This window comes from Emericellopsis cladophorae (genome assembly GCF_022114955.1).
Source record: "Emericellopsis cladophorae strain MUM 19.33 chromosome Unknown NODE_11_length_583618_cov_114_125112, whole genome shotgun sequence".
Lineage (NCBI taxonomy): Eukaryota > Fungi > Ascomycota > Sordariomycetes > Hypocreales > Bionectriaceae > Emericellopsis > Emericellopsis cladophorae.
The window spans coordinates 296,185-316,608 of record NW_026250936.1 but is presented as its reverse complement, the minus strand read 5'-3'; the positions used below and the strand labels follow the sequence as shown (position 1 = coordinate 316,608).

The 20,424-nt window shown below is 57.3% G+C and overlaps 8 protein-coding genes across 8 annotated transcripts; 6 read left to right on the top strand and 2 right to left on the bottom strand.

Annotated features, from left to right (window-relative positions):
• Positions 1–252: 252 nt before the first annotated feature.
• On the top strand, positions 253–4,506 carry J7T54_000892 (uncharacterized protein; the record flags this gene model as incomplete). The annotated part of the gene is made up of 10 exons (XM_051504928.1): positions 253–538; positions 592–696; positions 1,386–1,591; positions 1,728–1,795; positions 1,899–2,649; positions 2,700–3,106; positions 3,164–3,321; positions 3,406–3,918; positions 4,204–4,315; positions 4,398–4,506. 10 exons carry the CDS (start codon positions 253–255, stop codon positions 4,504–4,506), a joined length of 2,715 nt encoding a protein of 904 aa, XP_051363605.1.
• Positions 4,507–5,049: 543 nt separating this feature from the next.
• J7T54_000891 (endo-beta-glucanase D-like protein) lies at positions 5,050–5,816 on the top strand (the record flags this gene model as incomplete). The annotated part of the gene is made up of 2 exons (XM_051504926.1): positions 5,050–5,679; positions 5,730–5,816. 2 exons carry the CDS (start codon positions 5,050–5,052, stop codon positions 5,814–5,816), a joined length of 717 nt encoding a protein of 238 aa, XP_051363604.1.
• A 1,926-nt stretch (positions 5,817–7,742) lies between these two features.
• Positions 7,743–10,117, top strand: J7T54_000890 (putative transcriptional regulatory protein; the record flags this gene model as incomplete). The annotated part of the gene is made up of 3 exons (XM_051504925.1): positions 7,743–8,065; positions 8,179–8,337; positions 8,452–10,117. 3 exons carry the CDS (start codon positions 7,743–7,745, stop codon positions 10,115–10,117), a joined length of 2,148 nt encoding a protein of 715 aa, XP_051363603.1.
• Positions 10,118–10,868: 751 nt separating this feature from the next.
• Positions 10,869–11,264, top strand: J7T54_000889 (uncharacterized protein; the record flags this gene model as incomplete). The annotated part of the gene is made up of 1 exon (XM_051504924.1): positions 10,869–11,264. One exon carries the CDS (start codon positions 10,869–10,871, stop codon positions 11,262–11,264), a length of 396 nt encoding a protein of 131 aa, XP_051363602.1.
• A 1,202-nt stretch (positions 11,265–12,466) lies between these two features.
• J7T54_000888 (uncharacterized protein) lies at positions 12,467–12,709 on the top strand (the record flags this gene model as incomplete). The annotated part of the gene is made up of 1 exon (XM_051504923.1): positions 12,467–12,709. One exon carries the CDS (start codon positions 12,467–12,469, stop codon positions 12,707–12,709), a length of 243 nt encoding a protein of 80 aa, XP_051363601.1.
• A 190-nt stretch (positions 12,710–12,899) lies between these two features.
• On the bottom strand, positions 12,900–13,652 carry J7T54_000887 (uncharacterized protein; the record flags this gene model as incomplete). Its single annotated transcript, XM_051504922.1, has 1 exon — positions 12,900–13,652. The coding sequence occupies one exon, from the start codon at positions 13,650–13,652 to the stop codon at positions 12,900–12,902; it is 753 nt and encodes a 250-aa protein (XP_051363600.1).
• Positions 13,653–16,298: 2,646 nt separating this feature from the next.
• On the top strand, positions 16,299–17,718 carry J7T54_000886 (uncharacterized protein; the record flags this gene model as incomplete). Its single annotated transcript, XM_051504921.1, has 5 exons — positions 16,299–16,448; positions 16,515–16,619; positions 16,689–17,071; positions 17,135–17,199; positions 17,264–17,718. 5 exons carry the CDS (start codon positions 16,299–16,301, stop codon positions 17,716–17,718), a joined length of 1,158 nt encoding a protein of 385 aa, XP_051363599.1.
• A 1,190-nt stretch (positions 17,719–18,908) lies between these two features.
• Positions 18,909–19,824, bottom strand: J7T54_000885 (endo-beta-xylanase; the record flags this gene model as incomplete). Its single annotated transcript, XM_051504920.1, has 3 exons — positions 18,909–19,017; positions 19,085–19,492; positions 19,553–19,824. The coding sequence occupies 3 exons, from the start codon at positions 19,822–19,824 to the stop codon at positions 18,909–18,911; spliced, it is 789 nt and encodes a 262-aa protein (XP_051363598.1).
• Between the last annotated feature and the right edge of the window lie 600 nt (positions 19,825–20,424).

Genomic DNA, 20,424 nt, shown 5'->3' with positions numbered 1-20,424 from the left:
GAGCTCGCCAAAGCGCGCCGCTAGAGAACCACCTTCCCCATTGATACTCTTGCAAGCCAAAATATGGATGGCCTCCATTGCGACGCTGCCACATGCCACCAAGCGGACGATATGGCTGGTCGAACGACCATGCGAGCAGTCTTATCGCGTGTGTCTCGTGCCAGCACAGGACATGTATAAGAGAAGCCGCCCATGCCACGTCTGGAGGCTCTCACTTCCTCACCACGCAGCCCACGCAACAGCACAGCCAACATGCACTTCTCTCTCGCCTCCGTCCTCCTCGCCCTCGCGGCCACAGTCAGCACGGCGCCCGCCGACCTCGAGCGCCGTGCCGCTGCCACCTGCGGTAGCCAGTACTACTCGGCTGCTCAGGTCAACGCCGCCTCCGTGGCCGCCTGCAACCACTTCCGCCGCGGCAGCATGGCGGGCAGCTCAAGCTACCCGCACCGCTACAACAACTACGAGGGCTTTAACTTCCAGGGCCTGGACGGACCCTACCAGGAGTTCCCCATCCTGCCGAGCGGCATCTACACTGGAGGTAAGTGTACTAAGCGGAAAGAGCTATGATGATCAATTGCTGACCATGAATAGGATCCCCTGGACCTGACCGCGTTGTCATCACCGAGGCTTCGTGCCGCCAGGCTGGCACTATCACCCACACTGGCGCGAGCGGGAATAACTTTGTTGCATGCTCTGGTACGTCGAAATAGGGAGGCCAAGTCTGAAATGAAACAAGTTTGAAGTCTCAAACAGTGGTTGTGATTCGTGTGAACTGAGCAATATGTCAAGCTGCTAGAAGTTGATGCAAGGTGGTGAATTGCCGCAGCGGCAGTCAGGCCCCGGGGGGGCCGGGGTTCGATTAATTAGGGGGTCCAGCGGCGCCAAGACGCCCCAGGGCAAGCTGCAGCCTGCTGACGGTGCATTATCGATAAGATAATAAGGGGACTGCCAGTGGGCATGGACATGGAGATGGACTGGTCAACAGCCACCCACCTCTCACCAAAAAACAACACATTCACCCCTCTAGGCAATACATGTACGCAGTATACGATCAAGGCCTCTTCAGCGAGCGGTCTGCTGTCCTAGTTCTCCCAATGAAGACTCCTGCCCGTCAATGTCTACAACGTCCACGTGCACGCACAGCAATCAGCTCCATGTCGCTCGTTTACGATGGTGGGTCTCCGTCCGGACGCCATAATCGCGACGCGACGCGTCTCCGAAAACCTCCCGGAAATTGGTCGAGATAGAGTCTGACCTTGACCTCAGACCTCCTAGACATTATATGACTCGTAATTCGTTAAGGTACCGAGACTGCTTCGGCAGTTTGAGTAGAGCCCAACTCACAATGGCTACCAAAATCGAGTCGAAATCATCACCCCATGTAGCCACGCCTGCAGCGCCGTTCAACGTAAAGGAAGCGCTGCTCGACGACATCACGGCCCCGGGTTCCTTTGCTGGATCCGCACGCATCACCGTTACGCCGCCTGTGGACGTCCATGTCCACGGTATAGGACCCATCTCTCTGCCTTGGACGAGGACAAGGCACGACAGATCATCAGCGTCTGCCATCAGGCGCCGTACGGGAATGGAAGTGAGACACTCGTGGATACGGCCGTTCGAAACACGTGGGAGTTGGATCCAACACATTTCGAGCTGAAGAACCCATCGTGGCCTGCCTTCCTCTCCAAATCTTGGTCGAAGTTGGCAACATACTCGGTATCAACCAGCCCATCAAGGCAGAGCTGTACAAGATGCTCATCTACAGCCAGGGTGCCATGTTCAAGCCACATACCGAGTGAGTCCTCCTTCTTTGTCCTCACTCCATTCTCCTCCTATGAGGCTCTGAAGCACCTCGTAGTACTGAGAAAATTCCTGGCATGTTTGGGACGCTGCGTCAGCCTACCCTCCCCGCACACCGGAGGCGAGGTCATCGTCAAGCACTGCGGCAAACCGTCCTCCTACAAGACGTCGGAGATGGCACAGTCGTTAATTACTTGGTACTCGGATGTCATTCATGAGCTGCGCCCTGTCACGTCCGGCCATCGTTGGGTACTGACGTACAATCTCGCGCTCGCTGAAGAACCCAATCCTGAGAAACCGCTCCTCACCGCCGGCCTCATCCAAGAGGGGCATGCGCCGGCGGCCCAACGACTGCGCGAGACGACTACGCGCTGGCTTGACGGCCCCAGAAACAGCCGCTACATATACCACGTCCTTGACCACGACTATACCGAGGCCCAGTATTCCCTCAAGGCACTGAAATCGGTTGATCGCGCTCGTACGAGCGCCCTGAAGCAGGCCTGTGAAGATCTCCCCGTCGATCTGTTCCTGGCCTTGCTAGAGAAGGAAGAGATGGGCAGCGTTGAATTCCTTGGTCACGACCGTCGCCGTCGCAGGTATTACGATGACGAGCTCGAGGAGCTGGACGATGGAGCCGGCCCGCACGCACTTCAAGATATTTCCGACACGCAGTATCGCGTCAAGACACTGTTCGATTTCGACGGAACTCTGGTATCCGAGCGTCTTGGTCTCAGCAATAACGACCTCACCACGCCGGACATATGGTATGATGTGCATGACTGTGAGGAGGCTTACGAGGGCTACATGGGCAACTCTGGGCCGTCCGCAATCCACTGGTACCACATCTCGGTGAGTCGCGCGTTCACAACCAATCCACAGCTGGCTAAACCAGGTCACAGGCCATAGCCATCGTTCCTCGCGACTCATTAGTGGCTTACTTTCTGAATTATGATCCGTCTAGAGACGACATACGGAACATGAACCTTCGCATTGAGTACTTTGCCCGCAGCGTGCTCCTAGGCGGAGCGAGCGCGTCAATCTTGGACACATTGATGGATTTCTGCTACGATGCTCGGAGCCGCGCGCCTGCGCTAAGCCGCTCGCGCATGATGCCACAGTTCGCACAGCTAGACGGCGACGTCATCAGCAGCGTCCTCAAGGTTGCCCTTCAGCATGATCGCCACCCGTTCTTTCTCAACGCTGTGAACAGCGTGGAAGGCGACCTGGCACCTGAGTTTTTCGATTGGGTCCGCCAGTGGTTAAGCACCGGGAATGCCTCCTCACGATTCGAGCGTATCAAAAAGGAGTGAGTTGCAGCGCTCAGTGCCGCTGAGAAAGGTCGAACATCGCTAACAATAAAAAGACTGAAAACGATGATTGATTCTTATCCACGTTTTGCGTCCCGCCATGCCGCCATCACGAAACTAGTGGCAGACGCGACATTAGCACCCCCTGCTATCCTCGCCTGGGCGAGAGAAACACTCGCTATGTTCATCTACAAAGCCTGGAGCAGTCCAGACGGTGTCCCCGTATATGCAAACGACGGCAAGGCCGTCAGACTCCATCTTCATGTTTGAGAATACGGCTGAAGTGCTGACCGCCAAGATGAACGATTCGCCATGCCGACAGCCCGGATCATGGCATTCGCCCTTGCCTTCATGGCCCGCCTGAGCGAGCTGCGCGTGGCCGGCACAATGCCCGAGGCAGAAAGCATGGAGCTATACGCCAAGCTCGCTGACCGCATGGTCAATCAGTCAGACACATTCACAGCATTAAAATCCAGGAGCCAGGCTACGACCAAGCGAATCGGCATGGACACGATCATCGACCCGGAAGATCTGGCGCGCCTCTTCTCAGGGGCTGTGGCGGCTAGCATATTTAACGGGTCCCGCCACGTTGTCTCTTCTCTTGTCGCCAAGATCACCCGCGAGGCGCCCTTTCACCCCCCTATCGAGCTGTACGGTCTTTGGATCCCCAGGTTGGCGTTGCTGCCACCGATTCTCCAGACGGAGGGCATACCCGTGAAAGATCCGCCTTATCAGCAGCTCTACCAGGCTCTGATGGTCGCGGCCGTGGACAAATTCGTCGGCGAACCACCATCAAGCTCCAACGACTTGCGTCGGCCCGCGGTGAATTGCACTTGCCCTGATTGCCACCATCTCAACGCCTTTCTCGCGAGTCCGACACGCGAGACTGGAAGGTTCCCCATGAATAAGAATCGGCGGGCCCACTACCACTAGCAGCTAGACCGTGCTCGCATCGACTGCACCCATGTCACGGAGAGATTCGGCACCCCTCAAACCCTCGTTGTCCAGAAAACTTACGGGAACCATGCCGGGAACCACAAGATTTTTGTCTAGAAAATCGGGATGGTGGCCAGACTCTTTGACAGGATTGAGAAAGCGACGTGTCTGCGGGATACCCTGCTCGACCAGTACGATGACATCGTCAAGATGCGTAGATTGCTTACTATGCCTACAAAGTCAAGCCACCGGCCGCCTCCCGCGACGCCTGGGTTAGTGGGCCCGAGCAGTGCTGCGAATCCAGCGCCGATGGCATCGGGGAGCAGGGCGGCCCAGCCCCATGGCCCCAAGCAGGCCGGCGGCCGTCAACTATGATACGCCAGCGGGGAGCCAGATCGCGGGGACGAAGAGAAAGACGCACCTTACGGCCGAAGACGAGGTTGTTGATCTGTTGAGCGATTAGCGTTCGGAGCTTTGGCAGCGTGGCCACCACCTCAAAGCAATCCGGTCCGAGATCAACGCTACGAGCTTATTTCCAATGGCAACTCGATTAAGCTATGCGCCGTCAGCAACTACCCACGTGCTATCCTTACCTCCGGAGTAGCAATTTATCTTCCCCAGGATCCTAATTGGGTAGGCTTTTGTCGATCGTGGGCGTGGTGGTGGCACGCCATCGCGGAGGATATGGCTCCGCGCCCAGCATGCGGATATTGACGACGCGCAGACGCAAAGCCAAAGAACTTGTTCACGGGATCACATTGTGTGGATGGACGAGCCGACAAACCGCAAAGGGCGTCCTCGACTGCAACATGGAACCACCTGATGACCATGTTGGACACGGAGCATCCGTCGTACGAAGAAGGAAAGGGAGCTTAGTGAAGCATCGCGACAACATAAATAGCAGAGCAGCTTCCTGTCGATCTTGACCAGTCCTCAGCAGCAGCAGCTTTACTCTCCATCTCCTTCTACACCTCTATCCCACAACCGAACCCCAAGACTCGACAGGATGAAGTCCGTTCTCCTCGCTGCCGTCGCCGCCGGCGCCTCGGCGCACACCATCTTCTCCTCGCTCGAGGTGGACGGAGTGAACTATGGCATCGGCAACGGCGTCCGCGTGCCCTCGTACAACGGCCCCATCGAGGACGTCACGTCCAACTCCATCGCCTGCAACGGCCCGCCAAACCCAACCTCGCCCACGGACACGGTGATTGACGTGCAGGCCGGCGACACGGTGACGGCCGTGTGGCGCTACATGCTGAGCTCGACCGGCAGCGCGCCCAGCGACGTTATGGACGCGAGCCACAAGGGCCCTGTCAGCGCGTACCTCAAAAAGGTCGACGATGCCCGCACAGACAGCGGCGTGGGCGACGGCTGGTTCAAGATCCAGGAGGACGGTCTCGACGCCAACGGCGTCTGGGGCACCACAAAGATCATCAACGGCCAGGGGCTGCACCACATCACCATCCCCACGTGCATCGAGCCGGGCCAGTACCTCCTCCGCGCGGAGATGCTCGCGCTGCACGCAGCGAGCAGCTACCCCGGCGCGCAATTCTATCAGGAATGCGCGCAGATCAACGTCATTGGCGGCACGGGCACTGCTTCGCCCAGCACTGTGGCTCTCCCTGGCGCTTACTCGGTGCGTGTGTCCTGTTGTTTACTCGATGTAATGTACTGACTGCTTTGTAGGGCTCTGACCCCGGTATTTCGCTCAGCATCTACTGGCCTCCGGTGACGAACTACCAGATTCCGGGACCTGACGTCTTCCAGTGCTAGATACGTTGCTGGAGGGCTAGTCTTTCGGTAGTGCATGACATGGGGGTTCTCATCTAAAGCAGGTGTCAATGAATCTACAAGTTCAAACATGGATATATCTGCGTCGCAAAGGCCCTTAGGCAGTGAATATTTCGTTGGATATCATTGCGGGCAATGACTTGTCGAAAGATGATGTGTAAGAAAGACATATAATCATATCAACACAATGTGCTGCTGATGAAGCGAAGCTCCATCTTGAATCACGTGCCAGGGTCTTGGAAAGTAGTCCCGAGGGCAGAAACAATCTGGGAAGTAGCAATCCCCCTTATTCTAGGCCGCCAATCATCATAGGCGGCTCCCGGAGCCCCGGCGTCGGCACAACCAGACAATCACCCAGTTTTCGTCTGTGACGTCGGGCGGGAAGTAAACATGGGCCGTCCTTGCAAACGACAAACAATTACCGCGCAAGCGGGCGGGATGTATGGGGGGCTGGGCTAATGTAGGCGGTCAGTGAGCACTGCGACACACAGCAGAAGGCCAGAACAACAAGCAACTCGAGAACGGACGCGGTGAAGTGCATGGGGGAGCCAAGAAACTGACGGTGGTGGAAATGAGGAGAGCCGGCTAATGGAAACAAGTGAGCAACGTATAATTAATTGCAGCGGCAGGCAGTCACTGGCAGCCACGGGCAGTCTGACACTGTGTAATGCTGTCCGATCCGGCCCCACACTCTCAGGGAAATCCCGAGCGAGCAAGAATCTGGGGCACGACATCGCAGAAAAATGCTCGCGTGTGCGACGTTTTGACTGTATGACGCATAGATACAGAGGCTGGTCGCGCTCCCAATCCTTAGTAAGAGGTCGATGATGCGATTTAACTGCCGCTGAGATCAGTGTCGCATCCGCCAGTCGAGGTGTCAAGTTTGGTACAGGGTAGGGTTTTGGCGCACCAGCCGGGCGTAGCCGATGACTACGAGCAATTAGCAAGACAAGGTATGTCAAACCGTGTTGAACGGTGATGGCTGGGCTGGCGAGTGTTCCGGATGTGGCCCCCCTTTCCGTTCTGGCCCAGGCCTCCAGCCTCCGCAAGGGCTCTGCAGCACGGCAGCGCGTAGCTCCGACCGACATGAGTCCATGGCAGCCGAGGCATATCACACTGTGCACATATTTGCCGGTGGTCAGCAACGCGGATGCGGAGGGCCTTGCTGTCGCGATGAGAGAGCTCTGTGAAAGACAGAATAGCTGTTATGCGTGACGAGATGCGCCAAGGCGATCGATGTTCCCCCCCCATGTTCATCATTGTGGTGGCAGGCCTTCCTCTGCTCACCCAAGCAGATGATCACGCACAGTACACAGACAGTGAGGAAAACACCGGAGTGGGCCAGCGGAGAAATGTTTGGTTGGATTGACGTGCCTCAGGCAGCACCTGACGGACGCCAGTGCACAGAGGGGCCGTGGCCGCCGACGCCGTGAGTGGCTGCGTCCCCGTCCAGGTCCGTCTCGCTCGCTCCTTCCACCCCAATTTCGGGTGATGGCACTACTTTCCCTTCCGCCCTGATACTCGCGCATCCCATCCATTCACCCTGGCACTCACTCACTCACCCTCACCTTTCCCACCAGCCTCACCCTGCTCTGCCTGCCTACATCAGCATCGCTGCCTCTTCGACTGCCTCGTCCACAAGGTCTCGGCGAGCGCGCGCCTGGCAGCCCTCACATTCTTACTTCTCCTCCTCTGCGTCGCACACTCTGCGCTCGCGTTGCACTCCTCTACCTGTGCTCACCACCTCGCAACGAGCGCGAACCGCGTTTGCCGTAGCTCCGGGACCCACGGTTGGCCTCCGGAGCTCCAACAACCCTCGCTGCGCCCATCTCCTCCCATCTCATCTCACCACGTCGCATCCTGCGCTCACGACTCTTATTCCCTCTCCCGTCGCCATCCTGACTGACCATGGCCACGTCTGTCGCTCGCAGCAGCGCGCAGCGCGCCGGGGGCGCCTGTGTCCGCTGTCGCAAAGGCAAGACCAAATGCGTCTACGAGACGGGCGAGCCGCCTTGTCGCAACTGCGCAAAAGGCCCGCACGAGTGCTACCTGCCCTCTGAGCGCATGGCCTACCTCCATGGCCAGGCGCCCGGTCGACCAGTGTCCGCCTCTCACAGCAGACCACCACGCGACGCTGCGCCCGGCCCAGCTGGTTCGATCCCCGAGCCTCGACCTCTGGTCGTCGCCTCGACGCCCAGCGCCAACCGCACCACCAACGCGCACAAGGAATTGTAGGTCGCCCAACCACCCGCAGCCCTACAGCAGCCGCTGAGGCACGGATCCAGCCGCAGCGCGCGCTGTCTCATTTCTTTGTATGATTGATTTGCTAACAGCCACCCCCCAGCATCACGAATGAGCACCTGCAAGAGTGCGAGCGCGTCGTGCTACGCACGTTCCCGGCCTGCGTTGCCTTCCACAAGACCTCCATCCTGCAAGACATCCAGGCGCCTGACCACACACTGGAGCCCGTCCTCATCTACAGTCTACTCGCAGTCGCGGCCCGGTGAGTTCTGCATTTCCCCAGCCCCACTCGAGATCGGAGCTCCGGCCTCAGGTTTCCGGGGGCCACTTTTCCCCGACTTTGACCCGGCCCAGCCAGTAGCTAACGCTGTAGCAGCACGTCGCGTCCCATGATCCGTCGCTATGGCTCACCCACCGCCGGCGCTGAGACATGGGCTGCCAAGGCCCTGGGTCCCATCAATGTCAACCTCAACAACCCTACGCTCGCCGATGTGCAGGCCCTTTGCCTAGTCATCGTCCACGAGTGGGGTTCCGGCAAGGCGGTCGCCGCGTACATCTTCCTTGGCCAGGCGGTCAGGATGCTTCAGATGTACCGCATCGTCAACAGCCACAACTCGGGGAGGGACGACTATGGCGTCGACGGCGCCAGGGAAGAGGCCCGTCGTCGAAAGTTCGTCGCCGACGAGACGCAGCGCCGGACCCTCTGGCTGCTCTACATGCTCGACTGCTTGTTGACTAGCACCCCAGGCCGTCGCTCCGCTCTGACCGAAGCGGACTATGCCGACGTCAGTCTGCCGTGCTCGGAAGATCACTTCGACTCCGAGGAGCCCGTCTACGTGAAGACGCTGGCGCAGCAGCTGGAAGCAACCAACCACGCCGCCGTGGTCTCGCCGCCCCCGGGCACGGGCGAGATGGGCGACTTTGGCTTCATCATCTTGGCTGCCACCATCTGGCGCGAGGTGGTCGCCATGCTGACCACCAACACCATCTACAGTTACCATGAGGAGTCGGTCACGAAACTGCTGCGCGAGGTCGACAACCTGCGCGCCATGTTGCCGTACCAGCTGGCAGACAAGCCTGGCCAACTCAAGAACCACGTGACCAAGGGCACCGGCGACACATTTGCCATGCTGCACTGCTTCCTGCACTGCTCGAGCATCTTTCTGCACCGCCGTCGCCTGCTGCAGGAGGTGACCGCCACCAGCTTCCACCTCGAGTCTTTCCGGATGACGCCAAAGTGCCACGACCTCGTGGACAGGCTCTTCACATCGTGCCACGCCATCATCACTATCCTGGAAGCCGTGCACAACAGGGCGAGCCGCGAAAAGGAGCTTGCGCCTTGCTTCACCATCTTCATGTCATTCTCCATCTTCACGGCAGGCGCTACTGTAGCCTATTTGTCTCTCAAGGGCTTGACGCCTCTCACGGCGGTCGAGACAGCTGCGCATATTGTGGAGCACAGTCTTCGCTTCATGTCGCAGGGAACCGAGCACTGGCCGCTCATGTCAAGCTGGCTGCGCCATTTGACCGTGATGCAGCGCGTCTTGCACAATGACGCTGCCAGCAGCTCACGCCACAACTCCAACGCAGCCCTCGTGCGAGACGAGGTGTCGTCCAACGCCGACACAGCAGACCACGACCAGCGTTCGGTCCCGAGCAGCAGCGTCCCACCCCAGCATTCCATGCCGCCCGCCGGACCCCATATCAACACCCCGTTTGGGCGCGGTGAGAGCGAGCCCCCCGTCACCATGCCTCGCCGGCCTGGCATTACCACCATCAACGGTGGCCCTACCGAGTCGCCTGCGCCAGCCCCCACCAACTCGCCGCCCCATGGCAGCCACTACGCAAGTTATGCACCGCCATCGGAGTCGAAGCAGCTCAGCCCTCCCGCTCCCGCCAGCATGCACGGCATGCCAAACAACTCGCACGAGCCGGTGGTGGCCTCAAAGCAGGACATGACAGCACCCGAGTTGTGCGCAGAATTTGAAAGACAGCTACTGGAGATGGACGACCTGGCAGCATTCATGGGTGGCGGTGTGTAATTCAGAATGTCAGATTGTGGTCTCTGTCTGGGCTAAGTATACGAGCCATGCAATGATTTCTGCTTCTCATGGGGGAGTCAGGTGTTTTAGACCGGATACCCTTGGCGGCGTTTGAGGTTGATCAGAGAGGCAGGCACTCCGTGCTTGAGGGGAGGTTGTGAAGATTTGGCATGGAGAAATGATTTGTACCTTGGCAGCTAGCCGGGTAAATATGGCACTGCTACGCAAAAGACAACCTTGACCTTGGGCCTTGCACCGATTTATTTCTATTGTGATACAACTACCGACGCGTGCCCGATCCATTCGGGGGGCGGGTCACGGTCGACTCGGAACCGAGACTACAATCGGGACGCACTAAGAAGGATCAGAACCCGGGGGAGGATTCCTGCGTTTCTTCCGTCAAGGAACGTTCTTGACCCTCACTATGTTTCGAGTTTAAGCTTTTCTTTGTTCTCTTGAGCCTTTGAGCTTCCCGAGTTTGGAGACGTGCGCGTTGAAACAGATGTACAGACAGGTCTAGAGACTAATGTATAATATCTGTGCACGAGGGCAGTTCTGTTTCATTCGGAGGAGTTACCATGCATGAATACTGTTTCCACCGACCCACTGAAGTATCGTGAGTTGATGTGTCCCTGCATTGCATAGGCAGACTGTCATCTGCAAGGCACAGGAGACACGTGCCCCTAAGCACGTGGGAGATAAAGGCATCCTTCAGGTCGGCGATTTGGATCAAAGCCAAAAATGAAGCATCATGATGCACAGAAATACGTTTGCGGGCGACATGTGTAAAAAGGCCAGTCCCATCACCATCTCCCAAGGCACAATACCACCAAAGACAAACACTCCCAAACCTACTACATCGAACCCTCTTCCCGAGGTGCATCCCCCGCAAGCCCTTGTTACGGCATACCTCACCGCCATCTCGACATGCGACATCGCCGGCCTGCCCGACTACTTCTCGCCCACAGCAACGTGGTGGACCTCCGGCAACCCGCTCCGCACGCCCAGCGCCGGCGGCCCCAAGCCCGTGGAGGCACAACTGCCGGTCAAGGCCCAAGCGTGCGGCGTGCTGGGCGACATTGTCTATTTGAACAACATCTCGAGCGCGTTTGCTGTCAAGAAGACGGGCAGACGGGCGGGCCAGTAGTAGATTGAGGGTGTGAGGGAGTATCCGGATCACAAGGAGATTGAGTGGTGAAAGGAGCAATATGCGTCTCTGTCGTCAGAAGAGTGAACAAGGGCATTTGAGATTGTCTAATAGTAGACATCGCAACAGCAGAGGTGGTCATCATCTCCACTTCAGTGTCCGGGATATTGTCCGTGCGGAAGATCCCCAGGCAAGCGTCTACGGTCGCCTGCGCGTGCGTCCATGTCGGCTCCGTGTCATTCGTGATGATGACGCAGCACGTGAATTGTGATGTCCAAGTGGCCTGACGCTCTAGCTCGACGCGTAAACCACCCCATAGTAGTTGCTCCACCGCGACAATGTCGGTGATGATAATACGTGAACCAAAAAATGTGGTGGTTGTTCAGCTGCTCGTACAACTTGTCGATCATCCGGGAGCCTGGTCTGAACAGGTCGTCTAGTAGTGGGTGCGGAGCTGGACTGGAAAAGTGCTTGAGGAAGACGACGCTTTCTGGGATAGGTCAGCGAGATGTTCGGGCTACGAGTTTGACAGAGGAGCCAAGGCCGCGGTAATACGTGACGGCCTCTGCCGTGGTAGGCTGTACGTGCTGTTCATCGGTGTAGGCGTCCATGGGGTCGGCAGATGTGAGCTAGGACGTACTCAATACTGGAAGAGTAAGTGCGTGCGGCTGTGTGAATCAGAGATGCTGAAAAGCATAGGTCTAGACGAGGCAAAACTATTGGGAAATTCCTCACCTTGGGTAGGGAACATTATAAAGGATAATGTGAGAGTTCTGACCTAGCGTGAATTTAATCTGATCATCTTGTGATAAATAGCATTGAAAAGTTGCTTGAGATGGAAATGAGAAAAGCCCCAGACAACTTTTAGTCCTATAAATATCGCTCTGCCCTATAATAGCCGAGCAAGCCCTAGAGTCAATACTAACACAGCCTATTTCATCTCTGGCTCAATTCTAGAAGCACTCCACTGCTCAATATGGAGAAGGAAGTTTAGCAATTGGAACCCTCAAGGCCCTAAGGAAGATGGCAGACGATGTCCCTGACGAGATATCGCAGGCAACCGTCGCACCAGCTCGCCAACGCCTCGACCACATAACCCACGATCCCGCTTATCGAGTGGCCGCTTCAGAGTGCTTAGGTACATCTCTATCTGCCGAAGAGAGTCGCTTCGTCATTGCAACCGGTATGCGAGCCCAAAGCAGATGGCGAATGAAGAACTCGCCTGGGACCTGTTTGTATACGGCTGGCGAGATGGCCATGCCAGACCCCAGCGGTTCTCCTCTGCTAGTGAGTCGGGCGCCGGGGTTGTCACAGCAAAGGGGCAGCTCATCGGTATTGTGTTGGCCGCCAACAGCGCGTTGGACTTTGATGGCACGTATTTCACGCCCTATGAAGCCATCGAGAAGGACTTTCTTGACCATGGTCTTTCCGTCGTGTTGCGATGAAGAGTTGAGGAGGACAGGGAGGATGATCGGAGGGATGAATTTTTGAGCAATTGTTCATAAATTCATGTACATCCGTATATTCTAACACCATAACGCCAAGCAAGATAAAGCAATAAATCTCGAGTTCCGCCAGTGTGCCCTGTAAGTAGCCAACCTCCGTTCATGATACCACGCCCTTCCAGGCCCATGCTCAGTCCGAGTCGCTGGAACTGCTTGAGCTACTACTGCTGTGGCCACCAACCCCCTTGCTCTTGTACTTCTTCTCCTTCTTGTGTTTCTTGTCCTTCTTCTTCTTGGGCTTGATCTTGTGCTCGAGCACGTTGGCGCCAATGGCACCGGCGGCCGCCGCGCCAAGCGTGCCGAGCAGACCCGTGTTGCCTAGCTTGTGGGCGCCCCAGGCGCCAGCCGCGCCGCCCGCGAGCGTGGCACCGAGACCCTTTTCGCCGTCGGGGCCGCCCGGGCCAGGAGGGTACTGCTGGCCGTACGGCGTTTGCTGGGCATATTGTTGTCCTTGGGGATAGGCCGGTGCGCCGCCGTGCTGGGGCGGGTAGGGAGAGTGGCTGCCTGCGCGGTTGTAGTCGTGCGGCTGGCCGTACCCTTGCTGCTGTGGTGGCGGCTGGTGGTATTGCGGTTGGGGCGAGTGGCCGCCGTAGTTCTGGCGAGGATCGGCCTGTTGCGCGTAGGAAGGCTGCTGGGGATGCTGCTGAGGGGCAGGGGCTGGCGCGTAGCCCTGCTGCTGAGGATAAGGAGAGTGACCCTGCTGCTGCTGCTGCTGGTATTGCTGTTGATGCTGCGGGGGATAGTCCTGGCGATACTCTTGGGGGACAGGCTGGGGACTGTGGGGGTAGGGTGGTTGGCCGTAGGATGTCTGCTGGGGATAATAGCCCTGTTGCTGCTGCTGGCCGTGGCCGCCTCCGCCGCCGTAGTAATCCGAGTTGGACATTGTAGATATGGAATGTGGTCTTGATGGTAAGTCTTGAAGGTCGAAGCCAAGGCGCATGGGCTGCATGCAAGATGTATGGGACAATATGTATGTGTATGTGGAGGTGATCCGGACAACCGGTAGCGGAGGGGCAAGGCGCATTTGCGGGCTGAGTGAACGTCATGCGCGGGGCGCAGCGGCGCCGTCAGCCTCAATTATTGGCGTTGATTGGTTGTGGCTGCTGAGCCACAGATGGTATGACAGCCGCGCCACGAAAGGTGGGAGGCGCAACCGTCCAGTCTCCTCTCCTCCTGGAGTCATGCCCGTCTTCTTCATGTTGTCCTCGACTCGACTCCTCGACTCCTCAACTCCAGTTCTTAGACCCCTCGAATCTTCCACGAAACGTGAAGGCGACGCGAAGATGTGGAATCGCGGAAATCTGCTCTATCGCCCGCCGCGATGACGCCAGCTCTCGAACCGTCAGCACGGGAAAACCAGCGTCCAAGTCTGTCATGTCCTTTCGATGACACTTGAGTCGGTTCCGATGGGTGTATGCAAGAATTCCAGGAAGTCGAAATGTGGGATGAACCGTGTTTCAACAAGAGCGGGTAGCATCACACTCAGGTTCAGGAGATACACATATACTGTTTGTATCGGAATTTCCCGCCGCCCCATGGATCAGATAAGCGGAAGCCGCCACGAAGCCCATCGGCCGCCTGCCTAACTAGGTAGCTATGCGTACATCTACGTTATAACTTATAACTTGTAAGAGTCAAACTGGCCAAGAAGATTGTGGAGTACTTCACCAGCCAAGGGTAGCCAGGGAAGCGCACCGTTCGAAAAGTGTCGTTTTGACAGCGGAGCTAGGGAGGGACTTGGAGATGGGTGAGAGCTTTAGAAATGAATGGCTGCGGGTGATAATGTGGTCCCTCGGACCCTCGTTGCTCAGTGCTAACGTCAGATGGGACTGACGGCGAAACCATTGCAGTGTCACGTTGGCGTGGGAACGAGGAAATCCGAGCCAAGGTCTTGGCTGTGCTAATATTCATCGCTTAGAGTCCTGACTCCTGGACGAGATGGTCCGGCCCTGGAAGCATGGAAGCGCCTGTCTGGCAGCGACTCTCTCTTGCCCAAATCATATAATTGGTCCGGGGTGTCGGTCGACGGTCATCCACACCAATTCCGTCGTCGAATGCGTCGGGCAATACATCTGTACTCTAGGCATATGTATTCTGTTGTACAACTGAGACAATCATTGGGATCAACGCCAGTCATATTTGTTGGCCCGCGCATCTCAGATTGGTCGTAGGAACGATCGAGTCGGATCGACGCTCGACAGACGCACAACACGATTCATTGATCACTGGGCTGGAACCCTGCACTGGAACCATGCAGAGCCCGGAAACCCATCCCACTGGTCCCCTGCAGGTTCATGCTGGGCCCAAGGAGCTGGAGCCTGCGAGCCATCCTCGCCAAAACGTGGCGCAACTGCCGAATCCTTCGAGGGATTCAAAGCCAAGTCCCGAGAGAGAATGTCACTGACAGGTGACAGACAACCTGCGGCACTAGGAATGCGAGCAGAGAATGGAGAATCTGACGCGCACTTTCGGACGCAAATTGCTGCCCAACTTCCTGTCATGCCCCTCGCAAGATGGCGTTGGCATCTGGCTGTGGAGGGCGCCCCTGGATGGCTGCAGCAGTTGACCCAGAATTCCGGGCAGCATTGACTCGTTTATTATCGCATTGACGTGTCGGACACTACAGTCTACAGCAGCAGATCCTTTGCAGTATACCTCTGACATTATGTGACGGCTCATTTTCCATCGACGTGTTCGCAGGCGTTCTTGGCTCTGGCAGGGTCCAGGGGCCTTCAAGGCTTCAAATGATCAGGGCTGGCATCGGGCCAATGATACCGTATGCGTAGAGGTAGGCCCTTTACGCCGTACGCAGTACACCTCACCTGTGACCTTGTTAATTCATGTCGACCTCAGTCAAGACTAAAATAAAAGCCAAGAGCAATATTGACTCAGGGGAGCTCTCCGCTCGGCCAGCATCCCCAATCGAGCCCCAAAATATCGGGGCCTGTTCGCAGACCAGCACCGTAGACTCGACGCCACGGACGGACGGCAGAGACGGACCCTGCCCAGCGGCATTAGCTCTCCACATTGCAACAAACTCATTGGGAGGGCGTTGCAGGTGCTGTGGACCCGCGTGGCAGTTACATGTAGAGCGGAGAGCCGAGGCCAGGCCAGGCCCAGGAGCCAGGTTTTGGTCCTGACGGACCTGATTATATGAGATTGATAGTGCCCATCACTTGAAGATCTCTGGGTGGAACGGGGGTATTTGTGCATTTTTCCAGGTTAAGACCGACGCTGGAGGGTGGAGCTGGACTCGGACTTTCAGACGGTATGTTTCCGCTCCCCTACCTACCACGTAGTTTGACAGGAACCCACGGGTCCCCTTCTATCCGAGTTCCAGCCCAATCAGCAAGTGTAAGTACGTGTACGTATCCAGAGTTATTAGACACAGGATAGCGACGCCCTCGCTTGTCCTGCCAAACTCAACATACCTGACCTATCCAACCTCAACTGCCGTCTCACCTCCCCTCACTGCAGGCGGGCGAGCAAAACACTATTCGGTAGGCGTGCTCAACAACCGCCCGCCAGAATGGGCGTCCCGAACCGTGGACCAGAGCTGCAGGCTGTCTGCTACGTACTGGTGGTGGCAGCATTCGTGACCACTGTCCTCCGTTGCTACACGCGCGTGTTCCTGGTCAAGAGCTTCGGCTTCGATGACTGGTGCATGGTCTTTGCTCTGGTAAGAGGAGCCCCCGAACCTAGCGAGCATTGCGCGTCAAACAGGCAGACTGACAGAAGCTACCAGGTCACATTTGTTCTCTTCGTCACCTGTGCTCTCAACGGCGTCGAACATGGCACCGGCCGGCATCGCGCTGATTTAACAGCTGAAGACTTCCAAACCGCAATGAAGGTGTGTGACAAGCGAGGGGGGCACCTCATCATCACTTTCCCCGAGCAGATCACTGACAGCCGCGCCCAGTATTGGTGGTTCTGCTACCTCTGGTACTGCCTCACCATGATCGCCTCCAAGATCTCCATCGGCTACTTCCTGCTCCGCATCACCATCCGCCGCACCGACGTGTGGATCATCTACGGCGTCATGGTCATCACCGTACTCACCGGCATCGTCTTCTTCTTCGCCACCATGTTCCAGTGCACGCCCATCTCCTACTTCTGGAACAGGGACCAGAGCGGCTCCTGTCTCAGCATGGACGTCATCATCGCCCTCACCTACCTGTACAGCGCGTGCAGCGTCATCTGTGACTTTACCTTTGCCATCCTGCCCATGGTCATCATCTGGACGTTGAACATCAACAGGCGCAGCAAGATGGCCCTGGTGCCCATCATGACCATGGCCTGCGTGTAAGTGATCTTGGCGCGTGCGTGTCGACTGGACTCTGGGTCACTGACAGCAACACCTTCTAGTGCGAGTGCCGCCGTGGTCGTGCGCTTTCCATACGTCATGAAGTTTAAGGATCCCGACTTTCTCTGTGCGTCTATTTCCTCGTCTCTCTGTCGCATGTCCCGCGAACACGATTGCTGACCGTCCTTTAGGGGCCACCGTCGACATCGCCATCTGGTCCTGCACCGAGCAGGGTCTCGCCATCACAGCCGGCAGCCTCGCCACCCTCCGCCCTCTCGTCCGAAACGTAGGCTACTGCTTCGGCCTCTCGACACCCGGCCCGACCGAACTCCGCGACTCGAGCGGTCGTCTACAGGAGGGCACCATTGGCGGCCACACGTCCCGCAAGAGCAAGGGGGTGCGGGAAGATCCGTTCAGCCTGACGGCCATCGACAGAGAAGACAGCAACAATAACAACAACTCGTCCGACGAGAACAGCGCACGGGGCGTGTTGGACAGCCATCACCAGGATGGACGCGTCGCCCCCTGGGAGGCGCAGGGACGATCGCACCACGGCAGCGAGGAGGAACTCGCACACGCGGACTGGAGGCACAAGAATATCGTGCAGGTGCAGAGTGTCACCGTCTCGTCCAATCGTTCCCCGTAATCCTTGATTTCAGCGTGCGTGCTTTTTGGTGATTTTCAGCGCAGCATCCGTACACATACGGGACCGCTCACCGCTTTGGATTTACTTGCATACACGAATTTATACCAATGATCTCTCGGGCCTGTACTGAAAACAGAGATCTCTCCCTCCGGTCAGTGATGTGTTTCCAGTGTCTACATAGGGTCAAGCTCTCATTATTCCAGAAGTAGGCAAGGTGCTCCAGGACAAAAAGGGCCGCTGCCCTGGCCGGAAGACTGGTGACCTTGACAATGTCGTCAGTATCGTGGGGCTGGATCACGCTTGTGGTCGTTCTCTTCCCAGTAGACGGCTACACTGCTTTGTGAGCTTGGGTCAAAGCCAGCGAGCGCTATAGGAAGAGCCACAACTACGCCAAGGAGGGGCAAAAGAGAGGGTGTCGGTGCCATTCCTGGTTCTGATTTAGGGAAAAAAGTGTTACTGGTAGCCTGGCTCTTCTGGATCTGCCATCAGCATCATGGGCGAGACTGTGCATCTATTGCTTACAAGTCTCTACAGTGGCCCTGCAGCATCGGACACAGGAGCTTCAGAAGCATGACTGCAAGCTGGCACCACGTCACGTTGAGGCGTACAGGACATCACCAGATAATATTCAAGCTACCTGATCCCCAAGGATGATTCTCAGGAGCATGTTCGATTCGAAGAGCGATCTCCAGTTCCCATCTCTTACATTGCGATATAGAAACATACCGTGCTATCTTGACATGAGCTACTTGTCTCAGAACGAAACACTGACATCTTGCTGGAGCTCTCGACGTCAGCCTGTCCGGACTACCTCTCCACTTCCACGCTTGACGGGCCAAACCGCCATCAGAGATAGTCGACAAGGTTGCCAGTGTCTTGCCGTGTACCCACGGCAAGTCTTCTGTTCACTCGCTCCAACGTGATGGACATTCCGACATGGACGTCAGCAACATGAGGCTCTTCAGGGGTCGTCGTTGTGTCTGCCAAACAGTGAGCTGCCCAGATCCCTACTTTGGTAATTGTGCCAGGGCAATCAGCCGAGATGACTGCGGGAGCGTCCACTAGCACATGCCGTCTTCCAGTGATCGCTACATGAGTTGCTTCATGTTCCCGTCGTCAGATTGTGCTGGCGGGGATGCAAGTCTGTGGGATGATGTAACAGTCTGCGAGGCGATCACTTGCCGATAATTTCACGTTGTCGACATATAGCCTAGCAGACAGTTGTCACGTGGAGAATGTTGAATGAGCATCTTATCGGGTGATGAGTTGACGTAGCTGATGCCAGACCACTTCCTCGCCCTGCACAACATGTCCACGCTTGCTGTCTTCTCCCACCCCGACCTGGCAGCCGCTTAGCTTCGCTTACCTGCCAACGTCGCTGACGGTAATCTCTGCGTAGCCGCTGCTGTAGTAGCCCTCAGTGGCAACAATCTGGTAGTCGTGCTGACCGGAGCGCAGACCCGCCCTCTCCCAGGCATCAAAGTGGCAGCCCGTGTTGACGGTACCGCCGGCCCTCTTGTTGGTGCGGATGGACCAGTACTGCTGGAAGTCGCGGTTGCCGTCGATGCTGGGCGCGTTGTAGCGCCAGGACGAGGCGAGCTTGTAGGTGGACCCGTCGCAGGTCACCTCGCCGAGGGTGGTCGCCCCCGTGCTGGGGTCGTAGGTGCCAAAGTTCTCGACAATGTAGTACTCGACGAGGGGGTTGCGCATCCAGCCGTAGACGGCGAGGTAGGAGTTGCCGTTGGGCTGGTAGGTGCCCGAGTAGCCAATGGCCCTGTTTGTGTCCGTGTTGGTCCATGTCTCGTGGAGAAGGGAGCGAGCTGACGGTGCTTACCTCGCGCGCAGGCCTGGGTTCCACCCCTTTCCGCCGACCAAGTTGCCGCCCGACTGCCAGTCGATGCTGTACGTGCCGCCTGGCAGGTTCCGGTAGGTGGCCGGGGCGCCGTAATCGGTCCACCAGCTGTAGAAGTAGCCGTCGTGGACGCCCTGGCCGGGCTCGACGCCCTGCTGGCGGACCTCGAGGCTGTCGTCCGTCTCGGGGGTCGGGGCCGTCAAGACGCCCGTGCCCGTCAGAGCGGCGACGACGAGGGAGGTGAAGCGAACCATGGTGATTGTCTGGTCTGTCGGTCTGGCTTGGTCTGATCTGCGGGCTATGGAGCTGCTCTGCACAGAGAGGGAGAGATCTGCTGAGCCAGATTCGACCGTGATTATATACTGTTTCGTTTGTCAGGGTTTCCACATCCGTTTCAGGAAACAGCGGAGGCCGTCGTCCGAAATGCGTCTACCAAGTCAATGCGCCCGACCGGGGCGTGATGAGAGTATCCATTCGTCCTTGTGCGAAACATGAGACAAACACGGGAGCGATCTGATGAAGGCGTCTCCATCCTCGTGAAGACAAAGAGTCCGCGCATTTAGCCGGCCAGCCAAGATCCAAACCGTCACAGAAGCAGGGAAGACACGGTCCACCTCTGCTGGCGGATCTATTCTCGTGGATCTCGGACAGATCCGCATCTGCCCTCCCCATGTCCTTCTCTGGCCTGCGCACACGCGAGCGAGGACCTGCATGTGGCAGTTGAATCATTCAGGCTCAATGCAAATCGCTGCCGAGGTCGAGTGGGGAACCCCATATTCCACTCGGCAGTTCATATCATTAAATGCACCTTCCACGATTGGCAACAGTCTCTTTAGCCGGGGAGGCGGGCGGAG